Source organism: Lissotriton vulgaris, chromosome 2_1, assembly GCF_964263255.1.
Source record: "Lissotriton vulgaris chromosome 2_1, aLisVul1.2, whole genome shotgun sequence".
NCBI lineage: Eukaryota > Metazoa > Chordata > Amphibia > Caudata > Salamandridae > Lissotriton > Lissotriton vulgaris.
In genome coordinates, this window is record NC_141687.1 from 1,391,057,571 (window position 1) to 1,391,084,158 (window position 26,588).

The window sequence follows — 26,588 nt, forward strand, 5'->3', positions numbered from 1 at the left end:
CAATTTGCTTTATTCTCTGATCTAATGTTCTTTCTTGTTTGTATCTGCTTGAGAGTATACTTCTGTATGTTTCCAAGTTAAGAGTTTCGGAGCGGGTTTTTTGGGGGTAAGATTGGGAGGGCGACAGACCTTCACCTGGAAAGCCTACTCTCGGTCTTAGGATGGCGATGGGATGGGACCGGAGGGGAGAGGGAGGTGGTTTGGGGGGAATTACTCCTTTATTGGGGTTGGGAGGGGAGGTGGATCTACATGAGACAACACTATGGTTGGGGGTGTTGGTTTGGAGGGGGGGGGGGGTTCTTGTTTCAGCATGTCACAATGGGAACTGTCATTCACACCTGGGATCCCGGAGCCCTACTCCCTTCACAACTGAGACTTATGTTACGATGCCAATCAACTGCCAGTTAGTCATGGTACAGTGGCCCCGGCTCGGGGGGGGGACCAAAATTCTAACTTGGAACGTGAATGGCCTGGGCAACAAAGTTAAAAGGGGTCGAGTATAAGTCTACGTGAAACGAGTAGGGCCTGATGTTGTCCTGATGCAGGGGAGACACCTTCAGGGCACCAAGTGTGGCTTCCTGGCGAGGGGTCCTTACAGAGTGCTAGCGCATACGGTGTACACCAGGGGCTCTAGGGATGTAGCCATCCTGATTAAGAAGACTCCTCCCTTTGTGGTCACGCAGACATGGATAGACCCTCTGGGGACCTATGTAGGGGTGCGGGGCTTGTGGGGACGACAGGAATGTACAATCATTTTCGTTTATGCGCCGCCTAAACTGCAGGCCGGGACACTGTCGGGAGTCACAGACATTCCACTGAACACATCGGAGACCCTACAGGTGGTGGGGGGGGACTTTAATGATGTCATGTCTCTGGCGCAGGATAGGTCAGGATGCAGGTCCAGGCACTCGATCCCCAACTCCTCTGGCCAGAACTGTCTCCACCCTGGGATTAGTGGACGTGTGGAGGTGGCTCCACCCAGACGCTAGCATCTACTCGTACTTCTGGGGGGCTCATAGGGTGAACTCTTTATGTCAAGACGGGCACCTAGTGTGGAGAATATGGCGGAGTATCAGGCCAGAGGTATCTCGGACCATTCACCTCTCCTGGCACAAGTGGGGGGGGACGACGGGGGGTGGGGACAAAGAATTGGAGGCTGATGGCTTGGGATTTACAAAACAAGGATCTACTGAAGGGCCTAAGAGCGGATGTGAAGGTCTACCTAGCCGAAAACGAGGGTACGGTTTCGTCGGGGACAGTCCTCTGGGAAGCATTTAAGGCGGTTCTGCGGGACAGGGCCCAGAACAGACTGGCATGGGAAAAGAGGACGGTGCAGGAGGAGGTCTGAACTCTGGAAACCCAGATTTTGGACTTGGAACGCGACCAAGTGGTCAATAAAGACCCACAGACTCTTAGACGACTTCTAGATGCGCAGCGACAATATAGGGATTTGGCGACGGGAGAGGCAAAAACGCAGGCGCTTGCGACGTTACATCGGCTGTATGATGTAGGGGATAAGTCGGGGAGGCTCTTGGCGTGGCTGAGCAGGAAAGAGAGGGATGCGCGGTGGGTGGAGCAGGTGATGGATGAACGAGGGAAGATGCGGCAGACAGACATGCAGATAGCTCAGACCTTTGCTGACTATTACGGGCCTTTTATGAGGCTAGGAACCAGGGTACGCAAGAAGACGCGTTGCGGTACATGGCCCAAATTGATATCCCCGTGCTCTCGGAGGAAGACCAGAGGGATTTGGAGGGGGGGATAACTATGGATGAAATTAAGGGAGCGTTGACTAAACTTCGTCTGGGGAAATCCATTGGCCCAAATGGGTTCCCCGCAGAATTCTTTAAAAAAACAGCAGATCTTCTTGCACGCCATCTCCTGGATCTGTTTGAGGGAGCAGACTGACGTGAATACCAAAGTGATTCCGCTGCACTCCTAAGTTAATCAAATTTCTCAAGTTGGGTTTCCCAGCGAAAGTAGTCTCTTAGGGTGCTCAGGGAGATGCTCTTGCTGTCCGGGAAGAGCAAAACGTAATAAGTACTTGGGGAAACCTTGTGAGCACAAGGTGATTGACCTGAGCACTCCTGTGTGCTTAAATGAGCAATAGGGTAATCCAAAGGTAATGTTCCAAAAGTTTTATTCACTTTTTCACATTAAATGTTTTCACCATGAATATCCAAGGTACTCCTCGAAAATGCATACTGTAGCAATCTTTTCATTTATATAGACTGTTCCAAAAGATTCAAATTCAAACAACATCAGATGCATGTAACTTCACCCCGATGCATTTCGAGCCGGGAGGCTCTTCGTCAGGGGGTATATATGACTGTGGAATAAGTAAAAGGAAACTCTGTCAGGAGCCGGAAGTGTTAAAAAATAAGTTTACACCGTCTAAAGTAAAAAGTGCAAGTGCCACGAAACTTAAAAGTATAAGATTGTGTGCCCATGATCTTCCATAAGATCGAGGAAATGTGCCCAAATGTTAATCAAAAGAAAACGAGATGGGTCCCGAGGGATGATAGATTGTGCAAGGAGATCCGAAGTGAGTTGGAGGTCGCCGTTTCAAATAACTATAAGTGATACATCTACCACCGTAAAGCAGAAATTATAGAATGGTGCGAGCCAGACGTCTATTCACCGTGACTAATGTAAACAGACTATGCGGGCGTGTTAAGAATCAAGTGGCCAGGAGTTCTTACCGGTTGTTACATGTAGAGACAGCTGTTCTGACAGGTAACGGCTGACGGACGCCCTCCGTGAAGGTGATTAGAAAGGCCGCGAGTGCGTTTAAGTGGCGTGTCAAGAGCCAAGAAAAGCGGACTGAAGGTGCAGAGAGTGTAGTAAAAATAAACGAGAGACCAAAGCGGACTGGGAGTAAAGTGAGCATAGACATAAACGAAAGCCGAAGTAAACAGAGCCTAAAGGGGTGTGGAAAAGAACGTGCCGAGCGGCGGAAATACAGAGAAATGAAAGTTGTGACGGAAGAAAAATTCAAAAATCAAATGTGAGAGAGGGTGGAAATGAAAAAGAGCCTGTGCGAAACAATGAAGAAAGTTCTAACGGAGGGGTGTGTAACAAAACCAATGGAATCAAAAAATGTGTACACAGTAAAGGATGTCAAAACGAGACTAGGTAATATACATGTGTAACGAAGTGAAAAAACAGTATAAACACATAACATAAATGCATACTCAAAAAGTCGAATAACCAGCAGACAAAATGTTTTCTGAGAAAGTCATTGAATAGTGTCATAGGAAGCTGCTAAATTCCAGACGTTCGTTGAGTCCTTGTGGCACTGTCGTTCCCAGTGTGAAAATCCAAAATAGTTCTCTTTGTAGAAGATATTTCTTTGGGTCCATGCCCTCTGGTTTAATTACAGTTTCAAGAACCATAAACCGGATTTGACTATTCGTGTGGTTTTGTTGCGTAAAGTGCGCAGACACACAAGATTATAGGTTTTTGTTTCTAATGTTACTCCTGTGTTCATTCAGGCGTGTTTTTATTTTGCGCTCTGTCTTGCCAACGTATGGTAGGCCGCAAGGACACTTTAGCAGATATACCACATTTGTGGAGTCACAGGTAGCATTGGTTCTTAGTGGAATCAATTTTCCGGAACTTGGATGATTGATGTTTGTCCCTGGAATGATGTTATGACAGTTAAGACAAGAAACAAGACCACCATCCCGTCCAACTGCACATCAACAAGGAGGGACTTCTGCCAGTCAACTATCTCAGAGTACAGCATCTACAAGTCATTCTACAACACAAATTACTGGACCGGTGCCTTTTTTAGGGGTAGGCACAGATGCAACCGGAGATCCTGGAGAACACAGTACAACAGAGCAACAACGTCCCATAGCTCAATCAACTAGGAGCCACAGAACCTGATCATAAACATTTCGAGCACAACTATCTCTTCTAGCCAAAACAAAGTTCTACTGAAAGGGACTTCATTCGTCCCCACTTACAACATGAAGGACCTAGAAATCCAAACCAGCTTTTACAAATTCATGCGGAATTTACGCTTAAGACACTTTTTCTCGAACATTTGTCCTACTCCCTCCACTACCGAGGAGCATACAATTTTGGATCTGCGTCCCAGAAGCATTTTTTTTGGCCCCAGTGAGCCACAAAGCTTTGGATCTATTTGAAGCATTGGTACAAAAAGACATTGAAAAGATCCGCAAAGTGCCCATACGACACAAACAAAATCTAACTAAACAAGAAAAAATGTCGTTGAACCAATTAGCCACTAACGATAACATTCAGATCTGCCCTGCTGACAAGGGCGGATCCTTAGTCATCATGGATACTCAATTCTACCTAGACAGTGTACAAAAACATCTGACAGAGACTAATACCTACATAGAAATTCACTCGGATCCAACCAAAGAATACGCTGCCATCCTCCAGACCATCGTTGATAAAGCAGTGTCTACCGGAACCATTACTACCAAAGATCGCAGCTACCTCATCAAAAGTTATCCCAGTGTTCCATACCTATACATGATTCCCAAAATACACAAGCATCTGACAAAACCTCCATTCAGACCCATTGTCAGCACAATAAATTCAATTCACGAACCGGTTGGTACCTACATTGACCGTCACTTACAACCTTCTGTAAAACAAATGGCCAGCTTCCTACAAGACACTACAGATTTCTTGGCTAAACTCAGCCAGGTGACCATTGATCCACACACACCAATACTGCTGTGTACCATAGATGTAAATTCACTTTACACTTCCATTCCTCACAATCTAGAAATACAGGCAGCAGAGGCTGCATTGCTCAAAACCGACACCACACAATCTACAGATTTTCCTGATGGAGCTCATTGAATTCACTTTGATGCACAGCTAATTCAGATACAACAACAAATTTTACAGCCAACTATCCGGAGTAGCCATGGGCAACTGTGCTGCTCCGGCATATGCCAACCTTTTCATGCAGGAGTTTGAAAATGAACATATCCCTTCTGTACCTCACTGGAAAAACCACTTGCAAACTTACCATCGATACATTGATGACATTTTTCTAATTTGGACAGGCACGGAAGCAGAATTGACCTTTGCTATCACCAATCTGAACAATATCGATGAAAGAATTCAGTTTACCCACAATTTCAACAATGCCAACATCTCTTTTCTGGACGTTAACATCACTTTGAAAGATCATAAACTCGAAACATCGATACACATCAAACCAATCGATCGCAACAATTATTTACACTACTCCAGTTTCCACCAACCCAGTCTCAAAACTCATTTACCATATTCACAACTCCTAAGAGCTAAAAGAATAGCCTCTTCTGAAGATGCATTTACCAAGGACAGTGCTACTATCATGAAATTTTTTTCAAAAAGAGGTTACCCACACAGGATCATCAACACAGCGTACCAACGCGTGACATCCATTGTCCGTTCCACATTACTACAACCCAAGATGAAGACTACTTCGGATACTCAACCCAACGTGTTCGTGTCTAAATTTTCAACAAAAAGTCACTTGATCAAACAAACCATCAAAACTCATTGGCAAATAATACAGGTAGAACCAGATTTCAATAACATCTTTAAAGAAATGCCAATATTTGCTTATCAACGATCAAGAAACCTGCGGTCACTCATTAAATCACGCAATATCAAACCCTCAATATACAAAGGAACAATACCATGTCACAATTGCCAAAACTGTCATAACATCATTCCAGGGACAAACATCAATCATCCAAGTTCCGGAAAATTGATTCCACTAAGAACCAATGCTACCTGTGACTCCACAAATGTGGTATACCTGCTAAAGTGTCCTTGCGGACAACCATACTTTGGCAAGACAGAGCGCAAAATAAAAACACGCCTGAATGAACACAGGAGTAACATTAGAAACAAAAACCTAAAATCTTGTGTGTCTGCGCACTTTACGCAACATAACCACACAAATAGTCAAATCCGGTTTATGGTTCTTGAAACTGTAATTAAACCAGAGGGCATGGACCCAAAGAAATATCTTCTACAAAGAGAACTATTTTGGATTTTCAAACTGGGAACGACAGTGCCACAAGGACTCAACGAACGTCTGGAATTTAGCAGCTTCCTATGACACTATTCAATGACTTTCTCAGAAAACATTTTGTCTGCTGGTTATTCGACTTTTTGAGTATGCATTTATGTTATGTGTTTATACTGTTTTTTCTCTTCGTTACACATGTATATTACCTAGTCTTGTTTTGACATCCTTTACTGTGTACACATTTTTTGATTCCATTGGTTTTGTTACACACCCCTCCGTTAGAACTTTCTTCATTGTTTCGCACAGGCTCTTTTTCATTTTCACCCTCTCTCACATTTGATTTTTGAATTTTTCTTCCGTCACAACTTTCATTTCTCTGTATTTCCGCCGCTCGGCACGTTCTTTTCCACACCCCTTTAGGCTCGGTTTACTTCGGCTTTCGTTTATGTCTATGTACACTTTACTCCCAGTCCGCTTTGGTCTCTCGTTTATTTTTACTACACTCTCTGCACCTTCAGTCCGCTTTTCTTGGCTCTTGACACGCCACTTAAACGCACTCGCGGCCTTTCTAATCACCTTCACGGAGGGCGTCCGTCAGCCGTTACCTGTCAGAACAGCTGTCTCTACATGTAACAACCGGTAAGAACTCCTGGCCACTTGATTCTTAACACGCCCGCATAGTCTGTTTACATTAGTCACGGTGAATAGACGTCTGGCTCGCACCATTCTATAATTTCTGCTTTACGGTGGTAGATGTATCACTTATAGTTATTTGAAACGGCGACCTCCAACTCACTTCGGATCTCCTTGCACAATCTATCATCCCTCGGACCCATCTCGTTTTCTTTTGATTAACATTTGGGCACATTTCCTCGATCTTATGGAAGATCATGGGCACACAATCTTATACTTTTAAGTTTCGTGGCACTTGCACTTTTTACTTTAGACGGTGTAAACTTATTTTTTAACACTTCCGGCTCCTGACAGAGTTTCCTTTTACTTATTCCACAGTCATATATACCCCCTGACGAAGAGCCTCCCGGCTCGAAATGCATCGGGGTGAAGTTACACGCATCTGATGTTATTTGCATTTGAATCTTTTGGAACAGTCTATATAAATGAAAAGATTGCTACAGTATGCATTTTCGAGGAGTACCTTGGATATTCACGGTGAAAACATTTAATGTGAAAAAGTGAATAAAACTTTTGGAACATTACCTTTGGATTACCCTATTGCTCATTTAAGCACACAGGAGTGCTCAGGTCAATCACCTTGTGCTCACAAGGTTTTCCCAAGTACTGTTTGAGGGAGCAGCACAGGAGGGTATGCTGCTGCCTGACTTACGCATGGCCACAATTGTCCCGATATATAAGGCAGGTAAACCCCCGGAGGACTGCGCGTTGTACCGCCCTATATCGCTTCTGAACGTGGAGGTTAAACTCCTCGCAACAATCTTAGCTCTCGACCTGGTCCATTTGGACCAGACGGGTTTCCTACCGATAGGGCCACCAGACAATCTTAGAAGGACTCCTAATTGGTTGATGGAGGTACGTGCTAGGTGGGACCCCCACCTGTTTTTATCCCTGGACGCCGAAAAGGCGTTTGACGCGGTACATTGGCCCTTCCTCGAAGGACTGTTGTCCAGATTCGGCTTCGGACCTAAGTTCAGGCAGTGGGTGCGGTTGTTTGTCCACCATAAGCGTGGAAGGGTATACTCAGATGTGAGTCCCTTGCTCATTGCACCATCAGGATTCAAGCAAGCCGGGCCGAAGACGGCTGAAATGCCAGAAACGGGTTCCCGGAAGCTTGTTTCCTTCCCAGTATAAGAATTGGCTTGGTAGTTTGGTCTGCCCTGTTCCCATGATGCACTGGGCCAGGGTCAGACTAATTTGCATATAGCCAGGTTCTGAACTGGGGTGATGCAGTGAGCTAAATAACGGTGATGGATCAAGCCCTGATCTCTTGACTGGGTAAGAGTGGTCTGCTTAATTCTGACACTCTGTTCATCACCACCCCCTTTTTGAATCGTTTTTGGCCACCACAAGTGTGGCAGGGTATACTCAGACATGAGTCCCTTGCTCACTGCACCACCAGGATTCAAGCAAGCCGGGCCGACGACGGCTGAAATGCCAGAAACCGGTCCCCGGAAGCTTGTCTCCTTTCCGGTGAAGAATTGGCTTGGTAGTTTGGTCTGCCCTGTTCCCATGAGGCACTGGGTCAGACTAATTTGCATATAGCCAGGTTCTGAACTGGGGTGATGCAGTGAGCTAAATAACGGTGATGGATCAAGCCCTGATCTCTTGACTGGGTAAGAGTGGTCTGCTTAATTCAGACACTCTGTTCATCACCACCCCCTTTTTGAATCGTTTTTGGCCACCACAAGTGTGGCAGGGTATACTCAGACATGAGTCCCTTGCTCACTGCACCACCAGGATTCAAGCAAGCCTGGCCGACGACGGCTGAAATGCCAGAAACCGGTCCCCGGAAGCTTGTCTCCTTTCCGGTGAAGAATTGGCTTGGTAGTTTGGTCTGCCCTGTTCCCATGAGGCACTGTGTCAGACTAATTTGCATATAGCCAGGTTCTGAACTGGGGTGATGCAGTGAGCTAAATAACGGTGATAGATCAAGCCCTAAAGACACGCCTCCTAGAAGCCGGAATCCAAGAAAAGGCCCTTGACTGGACCACGTCCTTCCTCACCGGCAGAACCAAGAGTGACCGCCTCCCACCCTTCCGAACCGAAGCCACTGACATCTGCGGCGTCCCCCAGGGCTCATCCCTCAGCCCGCCGCTGTTCAACGTCTACATGGCCCCCCTCGCACTAGAGGCCCGCCATCACAACCTCAACAAGATCTACTACACCGATGACACCCAGCTCATCCTCTCCCTCAACAAGGACCCACACACTCCCAAAATCAACCTCCATGAAGGAATGAAGGCAGTTGTCGACTGGATGAGGAGCAGCCGTCAGAAATTTAAAACCGGTTGCATACATGCAAACCAACTTTGCATGTATGCAACCGGTTTTAAATTTCTGAGTAAGCGCACAAGGAAAGAATAAAATTGGTAAATCTGTGCGGCTTACTTCAGCTTTTTTACTATTTTGGGTCTTGTTTTTGTGGTGGTAGTCTCATAAAACACATAGGGTGTGTTTTTGAATCATTTGATCACTTTTTTGGGGGACACTTATGAGTTTCAGCAAAATGGTTGCAGATGATGATAAAAGTGAGCATAACTGGTGAGTACCAATCAGCAAAGCTCAACTGGTGGTGCGCACGTGAGGTGCCATTTTGCTTTTTTCACTATTTTTTCACTTTTGGAACATTAAAATACATGGATGGGTTTGTTTTTTGGTAAATATGCCAAGGTGACCCATCTAAATATTAATGGATGGATTCTGACAGTCATTTGACAAAAGAAACAGTTTTTTAGATAGAAAAATAGGCGAAGGAAGTGGTTTGATACTACCTTACAAAAATTTGAAGGAGTAATTTACGTAGATATAAGGAGAAAATTAGTCTACGTCCACATTAGAGAAGAGATAAGCCTTAAGGAACAAATCTTGTGTGTTTTTGGATTAGTTGAGAGGAGGGCAACCTGGTTCCTATGTCCTTCTATATCTCCATATTGATCGAGCAGGGATTGTGCCGGATGTAGCTCTTCAGTCTTCGTATCTGACTGTGGAGGGAAAGAAATCAATGGAACTGGAGATGCGAGGGATGGATTTTCTTTTCTCATTTTGGATGAAATACTTCAAGTGCTTCCTCACAAACTCTATAATTGATTCCACCAGGGGAGATGGTGTGGACCTGGTTTCATCCACCTCTGGGTTCTTATCTAACCCTGAACATCCATCTATTACACTTAACTGGCCAAGGCTGCCTTTTATTGTTATAGTTCCTCAGTATACAGAAAATACAAGTGACAATCTTTAATTTCTTGCCCAGACCGCCGCCACCACCACCACTACCACCACCACAGAAACGTCACAATGCCAGTATCCTACCATAATCCAATCTTGTGCTGCATATGAAGCAGCTCACTTCACCAGCTCCGTAAGAATAGGTGGCACACCAGTATTTCTTTGCCTTCAATGCTGGGCATATTGATTAATAGGGGGCTATGACCACAGGGCAACCGAGGGCAGCTGGACGCCAGGAATGCTCGGGACATGCAGGCTGCACAGCTGCACGTTGTGCTCTGCCTTGGCTCCCAAAGGTAGGACGACGCGGTTACTGCCATTCAGCCTGAGAACTCCCCCGGTTGCAACAAAATCTGGCGTATGCATGCACTTTGCACAGCAACCAACAGTACCCGCTGTCCCTCCTCCTACTCCACACCATCATTAGGGGGGATGGGCGGGAATCTGTTGAGCACTGATAATTACTGCCACCGACTCCAGCGATCTATGCCTCCAATTTCCAGTCAGCAATCAATCCTTCCTGCTCCTGTGTGCATGTTTGTGTAGCAGGCGTTCTGTGGCCGGCACAAGCATGGTCTGAGACAGAGCTGAAATGGATGTTATTAAGAGGGACAATGGAAGGAAGGTAAGGAGAGATGGGGAAAAGAACAAAGTTGGCAGATAAAGTTACAAACTGCTTATCAAGGGAGATGCAGACAGGCAAGGTCGTGGCATATCCTGGCAGATGGATGGAGGAAAACCACTAGTACTTTTGCAAAATCTTTCTTAGCCAACCTCCCTCCCCAACCAAAAAAAATAAATAAATAAAAAACGCCAAACAGTATCAATGTGAATGTATAAAAATATAGCTTACCGAACAATTTTCTAAATAAGTACACGTCAGATTGGATTTGTCAAACTGATCTCTTATGCCTTTTCAAAACTATGAATGAAAGCATTGGAGAAGAGTCTATAAAATCAGACTTCCACTGCAAATCTAGATCTAACATTTTATCTGTGATACTGCACGGCGGTGTGAGCTGGGAATATTTCATCTTTTTAAATCATTTCACCCCACAGGCATAGATGATTCCTTGTTCCCGCAGTTTAAACGGAAATAATGCAAGCTTGAACTCAAACCTGTAGGCATCCACAAGGTAGGGAGGTTATATGCACATAATTCGAGTTGAAACCCCTATAGAAAATGTTTTAAAACAAACCTAGGCTGGAGGGTGAAGATTAATCAGTGCCTGCACCTGCTCTAGTCTAAAGAAAAAATGGATAGGACTTTCGAGGGTTGTGTGTGTGGACTCTTTAATTCCATATGCAGGCTCCAGTAAAGCAGTACTGCATAGACTGCAGATGGTCCAGAATGCCACCGCCCGCCTTGTGCTGAGATGGCCCAGGAAGTCATCTGCATCAGCTGCACTCAAGATCCTGCACTGGCTGCCCATCCAAAAAAGGGTACTATTCAAAATCCTAGTAATCACCTTCAGGTCCTATTACCAGCTGGGTGCTACCTACCTGTCAAAAAGGTTTGGAAGATATGTGCCTTCTCGTTCACTCAGATCTTCCAACCTGAACCAGCTGGTTACTCCCAAATTTAGACTAGCTACGAAAGGAGGAAAATCCCTTGGAGTGCTGGGTGCTAGGGCCTGGAATAAACTACCACTCCAACTACGCCAGATCCCGTCAGGGAACCTTTTCCGAAAGGCTCTAAAGACATGGATTTTTAAACTTACAGACACAGCCAGTTTAGCCCTAGTCTAAACCCTTTCCCTAGAGTGACCGAATATTGTCTTACCAGTGTCTCACTAGTTCCCTGGCCAAACACCTCCCAGACACGAGTGGTCAGCGCCAAGATGCTCCGTGGAGTGTAAGCCACGTTTTACAAAAATAAAATGACATTACATTACATATTTAGTTTAGATGACACTGGAGATGTAATGGGATTTGAACATTCACAACAAATTGGTCCTTATATTTTTCTGTCATGACGTTGTTCCTGCCACCACAATGGTCTCCCTAGGAACACATTTCTTTCTTTTGCAGGTTTCAGCGTATAGAACTTCAACTTGATGTCGTCGGTACGTTTCTTTGTGGGTGGTAGGTTTTGCTAATTAGTAAGGTGGTTTGCCGGTTTAACCTTTCCAGATATCATTCGAGCATCAAATAGCTCAGCGTTTGTGCGACATTGCGCATGTCCTTTTCAATGCTCATCAATGCCTAAGTACAACTTTGGTCATTTTGCACATGGTCGGTCACATTGTAGTAAATCAAAGCCCCGTTTGATTTCTTGCTGGGTTGGGCGTATCCCCGGAATAACTCAACTGAATCCCATTACTGCTTGCAGGAAAGCATAGCAACAGGTGTCTCTGGCTCAAACTTCAAATGTGATCATGGGCAATTTGGCAGGAACAGCAGGGAAAACTGCGGTAATGGGGGTGTGATGGGAAATTTGTTTGGCGGGGAGGTGACTGCATGCCGGTTGGGACCTGAATCCTGCTCTGTTCCACATGCCTCCTTTGCAGAAAGTGTCTTTTGGGAATCAGTGGCTAGTGGTGTATTTGTGCCTGTATTAGGAATATGTGGGTGAGGGTACAGAAGTATTCCTGCCTCATCTTTGCCTGGTGGTAGGCACTAGAACTATAGCGCAATTGACTAATCAGATCCAGGCAGTGGGCCAAAGAGCTCCTACGGCTCATAAATATTTACGACGGCAGAGGGAAGCCTTTTAGGCGACTTTGTGCAAATAAACTGCATTATGCTTTGAGTTTTCAGAGACAAACTTCATTTTCATACAAATAGAAAATGAATCAAGACTTTTTCTATGTCTTAAATACTCTGATTCCTTCATGAATGCCACAAACCTTCGATGATGCGTGAGCTCCTGCCCCCCATGACAGCAGTCTGCAGGGATTGGAAGCAATTGTGGCAAGAAAGTCATCACAGAAGTTTGAGGATTTGTTGCAATGCGACCCCCCAGAAGGAAGATTGAGAGGAGACTTCTCTGTGTGGATGCTGAAGAGAGACTAATCGGGCAGCAAATGGACATGGAAGATAGACAACTGTGAGCAGGAAAACCCCCAAAAGGTAACCCTCCCAGCCAATGGAATGGCAGCATTGTTGGGAGTTTTCCCTCGCCAGCCCACACATCACATTTACCGTGGCAGCCATAGTAGGTGAAGAGAAACCCTCCAACAGCAATAGAAGTGCAATACAAACAAACTCTCAAAAGGAAATATTTTTTGAATTATCAAAAAACAAATTCTCTTTACTCTGAGCAGCACTGAGCTCACAGCACTGCGATTTCAGACCTGATGAGTGAAAAGCATTGATGTAGCACAAAATATGGCTTTCCGTTTTTGTTTAGGGTGGAGGCGCGGATACACTGTGTGCGGTCTGTGCAGCCCTTTAACAGCTTGGCTGCTGTGATGAGAAAATGCGAGAGCCATTCCAGAGAACCTGTGTGGGCCAGGGATGTGAGCCGCAGTGCCAGCTGGGAATGGATTTGAACTATGAGCTGGACATCAACTCCATGTCACACACCTGTGCACAGGAATAAATACATATTACTCAGCCTCTTTCTGGCACTGCAGTGGGGACTCATGGGATCCCAGACTTTCCAAATGCTTCAGCAAAATGAAATATCCTCAGCACAAACCACCATGCAGCCCGAGATACAAGGTTACATCGGAGTTTGCTGTAGAAGGCTGATTTTCAGATGTTTCTCTCCTGTTTTCTATCCCAGTTTTGAGAAAATGTTGTTCGGCCTCTCAAGTCTGTCAAGTCTCCTCTGGAATGAATGGTATCAGGGTGGCAAAGGCAGAATAGCCGGCCCTTATTGGAAGCTGTGTTGGTCATTCAACGTCAGGATCGGGGCTGGATTGGGATAAAAACATCGGCCCAGGCATGCCAGAAAAAAGAGGCCCACATTTGCGAATTACCTTTCCGCAAAACAGTGCTTCAGCGAAGTTTTTTTGCAAAGAAAGGGGGAGGGGGACATGTTTCATTAACTTCACTTAGATAAAAACAATGCACAGATGAGTTCGCACTGCTGAGCCATACATGAATGCAAGTGAGAACACTTCTGCTCTGGTCCTCTGACCCCACTTAATCAGTATAAATTAATGGACCGGCCCAGCGAGAGAAAGGGAGTGATGCCTCTGCCCATCTGCCTCCAGAAAGGCCACTCAGGCACCCACTGGGCCGCTGGCGGCATCCTAACAGCACAGACAGCACCCAGGCTGCCCAAAAAAGCAGCCCACAGCTAGAACTCGGCTACCGGCCCTTTGGCCATTTCCCGAGTGCCCGCGTTACCAATCCAACCCTGGTCAGGACTCTATTGAAAGCGTTCTCACTAATCAGACTGAAGGAAGATTGAATGAAGTCAGTCACAAGCATATTAATTGCTTTTAACATATTCAGTTACTTTTATGTTATGTTTCACAGACTGACTGTGCTCTTTGTGATAATCTATATAGACAGATTGTGGGCTTTGCAGATCTATGACATGTTACTGCACCAAGGTATACCTTTGTAACCCTCTCATTCTTCAGTGAACGGGTTTGCCTAAAGATGTAATTTCTTGGACAGTCACCGATTTCTCAAGTACTCTTCCCCACAGTGCTTACTTCTGTCATCTGTAAACCAAGAATATCCGAGCTAAGAACTAAGGAAGGACATGTTCTTAAATAGAGTGCAGCTGTCGCCAAAAAGGTTCACGGTTCACTGAGATTCTGAAACTGTTGCTGTAACTTTAAAGATATTCAATCTTTAGCCACTGAGACGCGGGTCTCAGACCTTTCGATTATCATTAGCTGGAAGTGGTTTTACCACCTTAGTAAATTTGAGATCCGCTTTGGTTTGGCACTTTTTTATCTGAAAATCTTCACCTATGAGCACTTGAGCAACTGACATTTAAAATTTACAACCAATTTGTGAATCCTCGTATTTTATCACGTCGTTAGCAGACTAGTATTGTTGTGGACTTCTCTGGAGACTGAGTGGAAGAGGTCTTATTATGGCTGGTATAGACCCGTTTCTCCATTTGTTCCAATGCTGGTCTTTCCGTTTGTCCACGAGTAGTTTAGAACATTCCATCTTCAAGGGTGGAATGTCCCAATAGGGCTTGCTTTAGCAGCAACCAAAGGCTCTACGTTTTAAAGCCACAAAAACTCTGAAACACAAAACATAGAAACATGCCTCCTCTGGAGGGCAGTACATCTACTTCCTATCTATTACAATTGTTTTTTTTATATACAGCGATCCATTCCCATCAAGGCCTGGTCCGGGCAAGAAAACAATGTCAATAAAAAATAAAAAGAAATATATGATGTTTGAAGCCCTTTTGGTCGAAGCTTATGCTGGTTGCTAAAACTCTCATCGTTATAGACCCTGACCTGCAACTTAGCCTATCATTTGTGTAGGGGTCATTATCAATTACTGTAGCACCCAGGAGCCGGATGCAATGCTCGGGAGTTCTAATAAACTTCAGCAATAATTACTAATACAATAATCCTCGATTCTACAAGAAATATTAGCACTTTAGTGGACTGAGAAGCCTAAGGTATAATTGCCACTGTTAAAAGTGTTCCTGGCTAGCTCAATCTTTAACCCCATGGCTGCTAGGCGTTTTCCCGTCCTGCGCTGGGTTTTATTCTTTTTTATTGTTTTATGACGAGCTGGCCTTGTCATCCGCGCACGGCAGGTAAGCGCCATGACGAGGCCAGCTCGTCATTAGCCTCGAAGGGGTTAAAAATGATACATGTAAGTATTATTGTACATAAACATACACAAAGTGGCACAAAACTTGGCCTTCGTTGATGCATGGGGCTTACCATTAAACAGATTACAATGAATTAATTTAATTTCATATTTTTAAGCCAACCCTTCCTAGGGTATAATTGCCACTGTTAAAAGTGTTCCTGGCTAGCTCAATCTTTAAAAATGATAAATGTAAGTATTATTGTACATAAACATACACAAAGTGGCACAAAACTTGGCCTTCGTTGATGCATGGGGCTTACCATTAAACAGATTACAATGAATTAATTTAATTTCATATTTTTAAGCCAACCCTTTACTACTAAAGTTTAGCTACTAAAACTAAAATGTTGTGAGGTAATGCTGGCACATTGGCTATCTAGTGCAGCTTTAGGACTCTACTATAGTAAGTGTGCGTAAGTGTGTCAGGGCATTAGTTGGAGAGCCCCTCCACATCTACTATTACTGTTCCCACCCTTGCCGGCAGAGCGGCATTTACAAAGGATGAGTCTTCGAGACCCACACTGCAGAGAAGATGGTGGGCCAGTGGCAAGTTCATCCCTGAGGGTATGTGTTTTGGAAGGAGGCTGGCCATTACAGTTATTCTATCTGCCCAATGAATGACAAAGAGCATCGATAAAACAAAAGGAGGCGATGGAAAAGTTCCAAAGGCACACCAACTCTTTCTATTCCTAGTCTCCCCTTAACTCACGCACTTCATCTATTTCAATACCATTGTTTAGTTAACAATCCAAAACCAACAAACAAAACTGGTGGTTATATAAGAATAATGCACTAGCTTTTCTACAGCTTCGGTTTGCCTCCCTCAGTCCGAGCCCTCCAAATCTGTAAAAACCACAAATCATGCACTAACGTTCATTCCATTCAAAGGGTTAAAACACAACTCTTGTTAGTTTTCACAGCCTTGCACGATGCGTGGTGGGACACTACCTGCTCCTCTTTAGCCGTAGTCTCGAGAAGAGTTTGTTTTTCTTTCTGTGGGGATGGGGCGAGCACGTAAGACACCAGGATAGAGATTCATTTTCTTTTTTTCTCTCAATGCAGCAGAGTCTAGATTTCAGGAGTAATTCACTGGAAGCATCTTCAACAAAAACCGCACTCACCTGCTCATCCTTGCTTCTCTACTGTGCATGCCTTCTTTAATGATAGCATATATGTGCTTCGAAGGTCAACCAATTCACAGACAAAGGGAAGTAACAGTGCAACCATCTCGGACCACATCGTGTATGACATCAACAAATAAAAAGTGGCTTTCAGAAGTTCAATTAATTGTTCACGTCCAACCAAGACATCAGCCAGGATTTTCAATATATTTAAAAAAAATTAATTCGAGGCATGCTCTTGAGTATCTTGGTTGATTGTGGAGGTTAAGATTCTTTTAGCAAAGAAAATAAATACATGTAATATTATTTGTTCAAATATTTTATATTACCAGCGAATGTTTCGCTGTGGAAAGGATCAACTCTTAGTTCAACGTCTGGGGGTCATGGTGCATCCAAGTCTGCGATTCCATAACAGCAAACAGTTCCAGGTAATAACATCGTTTTCCAAAACATCTTTTGAAAACATTACTTTTAAAAACACCTTGCATAAATACATAATTTTTCTACTAAGTCATTTTTGACCAAAACAACTTTTGATAAATTTTGACCTCCACTTAGCATTTATGTAACTTCACCCTCTAACCCCTCCAAATCCCCTTTTTCATTGGTGTCTTATCTGTGCGTGTGTTGACGTCCCTCTCCCCGTGTGTTTAAATATACATGCAAAAGTTAAAAACATTAAAATACACAAATAGTTGGCTTTTATTATGATTAAAGTTACTTTTATATCCCCCAAAACCACCTTAATTCAGGTAAGCCTTTTCCATATCTTGATATATTTATATATATATTACCTACTGGCGGTCGCTATAGGTAGTTATAGTTAGGACCTAGTTTCCACAGGAAAAGCGTTTTTTGTTTTCTTAATATCGTTGGCGCCGGTTGACGAATCTTCGCAAAATTTCCAAAACTAGTGGCCCGCTCCAGTCAGCTCCTGTCTTGAAACTTTCGGGGTGATTCGACAAGCGGGGGCCGAGAAAAAAGGGGGGGTCCCAAAACTTGTTTTTCTCATGTAATTTTCCGTCGGAAACTTTAGACACGGCTACAGCCCGAACTGCTGAACGGAATTACACCACATTTCGCAAAAAATTAGCCCTTGGTTCAGAAAGAGACCTTTTTTGTTAAAAATGGTGTACATCCGTTCAGTAGGTCCTGAGAAATTTGAAAAAGAAAGTTTCGATATCTAGGGACGCGGTGGAGTCGCGACCCCTCCGGAGCAAGAGCTTCACTGTGATTTGCTGCCAACACTCCAAATCAGGAAATGTTGGCAGCCATCTTGTGATTCAGTAGAACCGAGTCACAAGAAAACAGTAAAACAAAGGTGAAAAAAAAAAAAGAAGGGGGCAGCGTAGAAACACCTTGATCCCCTAGGCCTGTTCAGGGGGTCCACAAGGACCCCCATGGCCCAAAAAAGCCTTTTTTTATTTTACATTTCAGCGAAATTTGCGCTTGGGTCACGAATCCCACTGAAATGTTTTTTAAAAATGAAGCGCAGGCTCCCGCGCTTCATTTACTTGAAGCCCCCGGGTGGGCCAGGTCCCAGGGGCACTGTGAAAAAATATTATCGGGCCCCGCACCCCGGGGACCGTCACTTTCCCGGGGCTTGTTTAATTTGTGGAGGGGGGGGGGGGGAGGACTCCAAGGCCCCCCTCAAGACCCACGGACAGCCTCCCCTGGCCTAGTTTAATTTGTGGGGGGGTCTCAAAGGCTCCCACCCCAAGCCCCGGGGACCAAAACCCTCGTGGCTTTTCTCAAATATTCATTGGGGCACACCGCCCCCGCAGCCTGCCACCCCCTGGGGCTTCTATTTTAAATAATTATTAAACTTGTATGGGGGGGGGGGGGCTCGAGCCCCCCCACACGCCCCGGGGATCGCCACCTCCCCGGGGCATTACAAATGTAAAATGGGGTGTCCGTTATCAACCCCCGAGCCCCGAAGGAGCACTCAATGGCCCTGGGGACCGCCACCCCCCAGGGCCAGCTTCTGCAGGTTCCCGGGGTACCCACCCCCGGGACACTGTTTTTTTTTGCAACAACAGGTCCCGCCCTGTCACTGCAAACTCTGGTTTGGATTTTGGAAGCAGATTGCTTTTCCAAAAGGGGAGCTGCTTGTCAACAGGAAGCCAGAGGGACTGTGGGAGCATTGGGGCTCCCCCCACGGTCACCAACGGATAGGGGCGGCCCCGGGGGATGGGGTCCCTGGGGCTGGAAGTGGCCCTCCCCCCAAAAATAAATAAATACTTTTAAAAATAAAGGCCTTCCCCAGGGGATGGGGTCCCCGGGGCCAATAGAGGCCTCAGGAGGGGGGCCATGCAGCCCCCCCCTTAAAAAGTTAAATATATGTGGCCATGCCCCAGGGAATGGGGTCCCCGGGCTGGGATTGGCCACGGGAGGGGGGTGCACGCAACCCCCTTCCCATTCAGATTTTTTTTTTTTTAAAAAGGGGTCAGGCCCTGGGGGATGGGGTCCCCAGGGCCCGAAAAAGGAAAAAGGGGGGCCACACAGCCCCTTTCTAAAAAAAGAAATAAAAAAAAAAAAAGACTGGCATCGTGCCGGAGGCCCTGCCCCCTCCCAGCAACACTCCGCAAACGCGCCCTGGGCGCAGTTTACGTTGGGGAATAAATTCCCCTTCAATACTGGGGGTCAACTAGCCCACCAGGTACCACCAGTATGCGCCACATGGCTGCCTTGCAGGGAGGTGGTCCACGGCCATGCCCCTTTTTACACCTCTCTGCAACGCAGCTCTGTGGTGCTTAGTGGAGGTACCTGGTGGACTAGTTAGACCCAACGGACCCTCAGGAGTCAAAGGGATTTAATCCCCCAATTTACAACGCACCAGGGGCGAGTTTACACAGTGGTGCAGGGAGGGGGCATGGCCTGATTTGACAAGCATGCAAATGCGCCCTGTGGCGCTTTTTTAGTTGGAGGATTAAGTCCCCTTCAATCCTAAGGGTCCTTGGGGGCGAACTAGCCCACCAGGTACCTCCGGTAAGCACCAGGGAGCTGCGTTGCAGAGTGGTGGTCCAAGGCCACGCTCCCTTTTTATACCACTCTGCAACCCAGCTCTGTGGTGCTTACTGGATGTAGCTGGTGGGCGAGTTGGCCCTCAGGGACCCTCAGGATTCAAGGAGACTTAATAACCCAACTTAAAATACGCCATAGGCCCCGCTCCCCTCCCTGCACCACAGTGCAAACATTCCCTGTCGCACATTTTAAGTCAGGGATTAATTACCCTTCAATCCTTCGGGTTCCCTGGGGGCCAACTAGTCCACCAGGTACCTCTTGTAAATGCCACAGGGCTGTGTTGCAGAGAGGTGTCATGAGGCCACACCCTTTTTACACCACTCTGCAAACACGGCTTCTGGTGCACTTCTGGTGGGGGGGGATGAGGTCCTCTTGTGCCCTGAGGACCTCAAGACACAAGTGGACTTCATCCTCTGAGCAGCAATGCGCCAGAAGCCACGTTTGCAGCGTGTTGTAAAAAGGGGCTTGCCTCAGAACACCTCTCTGAAACGCAGGTCTGTGGTGCCTACAGGATGTACCTGGTGGGCTACTTGGCCACCAGGGACATTCAGGATTCAAGGGGACTTAATATGGATGTCCTAGTTAGAAATTAGCATTTAAAAAACCATTGGAATTCACTGAAAAAACATAGGTTTCAGGTACGTTATAGTTAGAAATTAGCATTTAAAAAAACCTTCGAAATTCACTGAAAAAACCATAGGTTTCAGGGACATTAGAGTTAGCTGGACCGTTACAGTTAGTTCAGCTAACTATAACTCGCGCACCCGCAATGCACTGCTCATGACGTCACATATTACATCATTCATGACATGGTCAGTGACATCACTGATGACATCTCAAATGACATCACTGATGACCTCATCCATGTGAAAATCTGAGGCACCTCCTCACAATCTAATATAACCTTTGATTCACCCACTGTAAAATACAGACTACCATTTTCAAAACCATACACACGCCAATACCAGTTACTACATACGCACTCACTGATGCACAAGTTACTACTTGTGTAACGATATATCTGTAAGAGACATTAGTTAGTGATAGATTCCGTACCTTAGAATATCCCCAGGCGTCAGACTGGATACGGAAAGTTTTTCGTCAGCAGTACCCATGCACATCGGTAGATGGCGTTGTGCGGCTCCGCCTCAGTCGCTGACGTCGAAAGCGCCTAGATGACATCACAGAGCCTACTTGGGCGCCACGCATGCGCGCTGACGTCAGTTCTGTACACGAATTTCTACACCAGGAAAGCAGAGCCATGCAAGAAACTGACCACTGGTGCCATGAAACTAGGGCCCTGAAAGGGATCACCTTAACCCTAGAAATCAGTTCGCAGAACGGGGAGGATGGGTGGGGTGGTAAGGAATCTATCACTAACTAATGTCTCTTACAGATATATTGTTACACAAGTAGTAACTTGTGCAGCTGAAAGAGACACATTAGTGATAGATTCCTTACCTTAGAATAGATACCACAGCAATACCAACCCAGGTGGGGGGTCTGCGAATAAAAAGTCACGGAGAACAGAACAGCCAAAGAAGCTGTCTCTCCGGACTTGACTGTCAAGGCAGTAATGCTTGGTAAACGTGTGAAGCGAGGCCCACGTAGCTGCCTGACAAATGTCCTGCAAAGGAACGCCGCGTCACAAGGCAGTATTGGCTGCCGTTGCCCTGGTAGAATGGGCATGCAGCCCCATAGGAAGCTCCTTCTTAGCCAACAACCCACCGAGAGATGGTCCGTTTGTGCATGCCCAACCTTTTTTGGTGCCCACATAGCCAACAAAGAGTTGGTCATCCACCCGGAACTGTTGTGTGCGCTTTAGATAGAACGAGAGCACACGTTTTGGGTCCAGACGGTGGAGCCTCTCTTCCTCTTTTGAAGGATGCGGAGATGGAAAGAAGGTGGGCAAAGTGATGGTCTGCCCGATGTGAAAGGGCGTGAAAACCTTTGGCAAGAAAGGACGGGTCCTTAAAACCACCTTGTCCGGATGAACAGAAAGGAAAGGAGGTTTAGAAGAAAAAGCCTCGAGCTCACTCACTCTTCTGACAGAGGTGATAGCTACCAGGAAAGCAGTCTTGACAGTGAGAAGACGCAAAGGACAGTTATGAAGGGGCTCAAAGGGAGCACACATCAGATATGCCAAGACAAGGTTTATGTCCCACTGAGGCATGATGAACGGCACGGGAGGAAACGTGTGCGTAATGCCTCTCAGAAAACGGTTAACAACCAGGGACTTAAAAAGAAAAGGCTGATCTGGAAGCTGTAGACAGGCAGAGATGGCCGAAAGATAACCTTTGATAGTGCCCAGAGCAGAGCCCTGCAGGGCCAAAGAAAGAAGAAACAGAAGGACTTCAGAAAGAGGGGCAGAAAGGGGGTCCACAGCTTTGAGGGGAAAGGTGTGGCGCTGAGGCCAGGGCGATCACGATGCACCATGCAACTCTGGGCAATGCCTCGCTTAATCTTCCCACAGGCTCCTAGCGCCGAGATACCCATTCGGGGGTGATTTGTGCATTATACAAGTACTGGATTTACATTTACTGGATTTAGCTGTGCACCATGCCACAAACTTGTTCCACCTACAGGCGTATACCGTTTTAGTGGAGCGACGCCTGGCTGCCAGAATGACATCACAGACTTCAGGAGGAAGATCGAAAGCTGTCAACTGTCGCCGCTCAATCTCCACGCAGGGAGGTGGAGGCTGAACAGGTTCGGGTGGAGGACCGTCCCCTGCTGCTGCGACAGAAGCTCCTCCCGAAGAGGCAGTCGCATTAGGGGATTGATCACCATGTTAAGTACCTTGGGATACCAGAATCTTCGTGCCCAATCCGGAGCCACAAGGATGACTTGGGCCCGGTCGCGCCGAATCCTCTTCAGCACTCTGGGCAGAAGTGGTATAGGCAGAAAGGCGTACAACAGACCGCAACTCCACTCGCGATGAAAAGCGTCACCGAGCGAGTGACGCCTTGGAAATTCCAACACGCAGAACTGATGACATTGCGCATTCTCTTCGGTGGTGAATAGATCTAACCAAGCTTCTCCTCACGGCAGAAAGAGACCTAGAACCAGGTGAGAGTTCACACGCCATTCGTGATCCATCATGCACCTGTGGCTGAGTTCATCCGCCCTGGCGTTCAGAGAACCTGTCAGGTGTTAAACCACGAAGGTAATGCCTTTCTGGTCTAGCCATGTCCAGAGGCGCAGAGCCTCCTGACATAGGGTCCACGACTCCACCCCGCTCTGTTTGTTGCAGTACCACATGGCAGTGGTGTCCGTGAACACCTACACCACACTTCCCCGGACAGAGGGAAGGAATGTCTTCAGTGTAAGTCGGATCGCCCGAAGCTCCAAAAGATGGATATGGAGCCGGGACTCGGCTGGAGATCAGAGGCCTCTGATCTCCGCCTCTCCCAAGTGGCACCCCCATCCATGGAGGGATGCATCCGTCACCACTGTGTGCTCCAGTTGGGGAAGGGAGAGGGATCTGCCATTGACCCAATCGCGATTAGTGAGCCATCACTGCAATCGACGTGCAGTGCCCTCCAAGATCTGGACGTGATCGGACAGGTTGCCCAGATCCTGTGCCCACTGAAACTTCAGGTCCCACTGCAGAGCCCGCATATGCCATCTGGCATGTTGCACTAGCAGGATGCAGGAAGCAATCAGGCCCAGGAGCCGGGGGGTCAACCCAAGATAGAGGCTGAAAGATCAGAATCATAGCCTGAATATCCCGGACTCGCTGCTCGGGAGGATAAACACGAAACTGCGTCGAATCCAGAACCACTCCGATGAAGGGGAGCTTCTGAGAGGGACTCGGGTGAGACTTTGGCACGTTGATGGCGAACCCCAGCAAATGCAGGAGGTCGGCCGTAGTCTGAAAGTGGGTGACAACTGTCTGGGGCGAGCCCGCCTTCAACAGCCAGTTGTCGAGGTAGGGGAAGACTGACACTCCTGACCTGCGCAGATGTGCTGCGACTACCGCCATCACTTTCGTGAACACCCGAGGGGCGCTGGTAAGGCAGAAGGGGAGCACAGCGAACTGAAAATGCTCCTGGGCTACCGTGAACCGCAGGTAATGCCGGTGGGCCAGCAGGAAGAAGATATGAAAATAGGTGTCCTGCAAGTCCAACGCTACCATCCAGTCTCCAGGGTCGAAGGCAGCCAAGACCTGAGCCAGAATTAACATCTTGAACTTCTCCTTCCATAGGAAGTGATTGACATTCCTGAAGTCCAAGATGGGGCACAGACACCCTTTGTCCTTCTTTGGGACCAGAAAGTAGTAGGAATAACAACCATACCCTACTTCTGGACCAGGAACGCGCTTAATGGCCCCCTTGCCCAGGAGGGCCGTAACTTCCTGTTGGAGAAGCGCAAAGTGATCCCCTGACATGCGGTGGACCTGAGGTGGCATGGCTGGGGGGAGCAGACTCGAAGGGAAGGGAGTAACCCCTCTGGACAATTTGCAGCACCCACCTGTCCAAAGTGACAGAGCACCAGAGGGGAAGGTGATGTTGAATCCTGCAGCCCACTGGCGTGGGATGCACCCCAAAGCTCGGACTAGAAAGGCTTTGAGGTGGATGCCACGGGAGCAGAGGTGGACTGACCCGCCCGTTGGCCCACTGCGCCACCACGGCGGCCTCCACGGCGGCCTCCACGCCCGCAGTGATTTTGGTTCTGCGCAGGCTTCTGGCTGAACTAATGTGCAGGGCGCCCCTTCCGTGGCCACAAAAGAAACGAAAGGTAGACGTGGCCGGCCATGTGGTGGAGAGACCCAAGGACTTGGCCGTAGCCCGAGAGTCCTTCAAACGCTCCAGCGCACTGTCTGCCTTATCGCCGAACAGTCCAGTACAACCAAAAGGCATGTCCATGAGGGAACTCTAGACATCCCTCGAAAACCCAGTGGACCGCAGCCAGGCATGGTGACGTAGGGCCACTGTTGTGGAGATCGCTTTCCCTAAAGAGGCCGCGGTGTGCAGCCCACACTGAATGACGAACTTAGCGGCATCCTTTCCCTCGTTAACAGCTTAGGAAAGGACAGGCCGAACCTCTTCTGGGCACTGGGGCAGTGCCTGCGCCACTGTGTCCCACACCGTGTGAGAGTAGCGCCCCAACAGGCAGGCGGTATTGACCGACCGTAGCCCCAGGCTGGCAGAGGAAAAAAACCTTTTGCCAAATTGCTCCAGCCGTTTCGATTCCTTATCAGGCGGGGCAGTAGGAAAAGCACTTTGGGACATGGAGGCCTGAATGACCAGGCTCTCCAGAGTTGGATGATTAGTTAAAAAGGCAGGGTCACCCGGTGCCGGGCGATGATGCCGGGCCACGTGTGGAATTTTAGTTTGCGAACTGAACATCATCTGCGCCATCTTGCCCATTCCCCAGACTCACGCACGAATATGCACGGCAGCCATTTTTTAGGTACCATGGTCTCCCTGTTCACGATCGATCGCTAGCGCACTCCCCTGACCCTGCAAGCATCCCCCACGCACTCTGGCTGCCCCCGCTCTCACATGCACAAGTCATAAACCCTCCCCTTCCGCGTGACTCTGTCCCTGAGAGTCACACCCCGCGCCTGACCAACACCTCCTTTCACTCATGAAAACCCCTCTTTTGATAAACCCTTCCTCTACGCTCGATTGTCCACGCCGACCCTTCCTTTCATGAAATCTCTCCTTTGATGACCCCTTCCTCTGAGCCCGATTGTCTGCACGGATCCCAGGTCATCACCTAGCCGGAGGATACAGTTTATTGCCCCCCTACTGTATGAAGTCGCCCCTCTTCAAAGGAGCTACTATTGATCATGGCCTCCCCACCCCCTGAGATCCGATCAGGCGCACACATTCTAAAGAATGGGCGGAACACCCAGCTGCGTGAATAGCTCCCTCCTATTGTATATGAGTGAGGACCTCTACTGTAGCTACATGTGGGAATGGGCCGGAAACGGGGATTCCGGGGATGTCTTTTCCTTGCTTCACAGTGTCTTTATTGTAATAAAGAATGGTCACATGCCATAAACCAGTGTATAAGAGGCCAGGCCTCAGAGAGGCTGTTAGAGCACCTTGAAATGATACCTTGTTGTCCGATCTGACGTGTTCTGCTCCGTCGGAATAAAACTTGTTTCCTGTCTTCCTGTCTCCAGCGCCTGCCTCTTTGTTTGATATCCCCTGTATGGTATTAGAGGCGTTTAACGCCAGGCAAATACTTGAGAGTCGTCGACCCAACCGCCTGACCATTTTTTACTTTCAACAATTGGCGTCCCAAACGTGGGGCCCATCAGCGACACGTGGATCCAGTGGGAGAGGTCCCGACGACAGAGTGAACGACTGCAACGATCGGAAGTGCACCTGCCCGATAGACCCTCGTCTGGCAGCCGGTCATCCGAACTTCACTGATTCCGAGCAGACCTCTCTCGAGTGATCTACGGTCCTGACTGGGAACCATCAGGAGTGCCGCAGTAACAACAGAAAATAGAGGACGATCGGGCGCTGGAAACGGAAGACGAGAAACTGTCCATGCGGTCCGGCTAAGGTCGTGAAACACGACGAATTACGAATTGATTGATTGTTTGACTAATTGAAATACTAGTATTTGTTTTTTCGCTCTTTGAGATATTCGCTACCTACAAACGGGGAGGAATAGAAATATTCTGTCTCCCTTTGCAGATAGTGAAGGGTAGGTAATGCGGACCTTTGTCCCCCATTGTAACCCGTCGTGCCTATCTCTTCTCCCCACTGATTGATTGTTGGACCCATGGGTTCTCT

The 26,588-nt window shown here is 47.3% G+C and overlaps 1 protein-coding gene across 23 annotated transcripts in view; it reads right to left on the bottom strand.

Moving 5' to 3' along the window:
* The window catches only part of BIN1 (bridging integrator 1), a 556,732-nt gene that overhangs the window by 185,682 nt on the left and 344,462 nt on the right, over positions 1-26,588 (bottom strand). For 14 of the 23 annotated variants that reach the window (XM_086957127.1, XM_086957145.1, XM_086957140.1 and 11 more), the window contains one exon: positions 16,634-16,678. The exons of the other annotated variants lie outside the window; for them this stretch is intronic. In XM_086957127.1, coding sequence (XP_086813253.1) covers positions 16,634-16,678 — 45 coding nt within the window. The remainder of the gene's footprint in view (positions 1-16,633; positions 16,679-26,588) is intronic. 23 annotated transcript variants of the gene reach the window in all.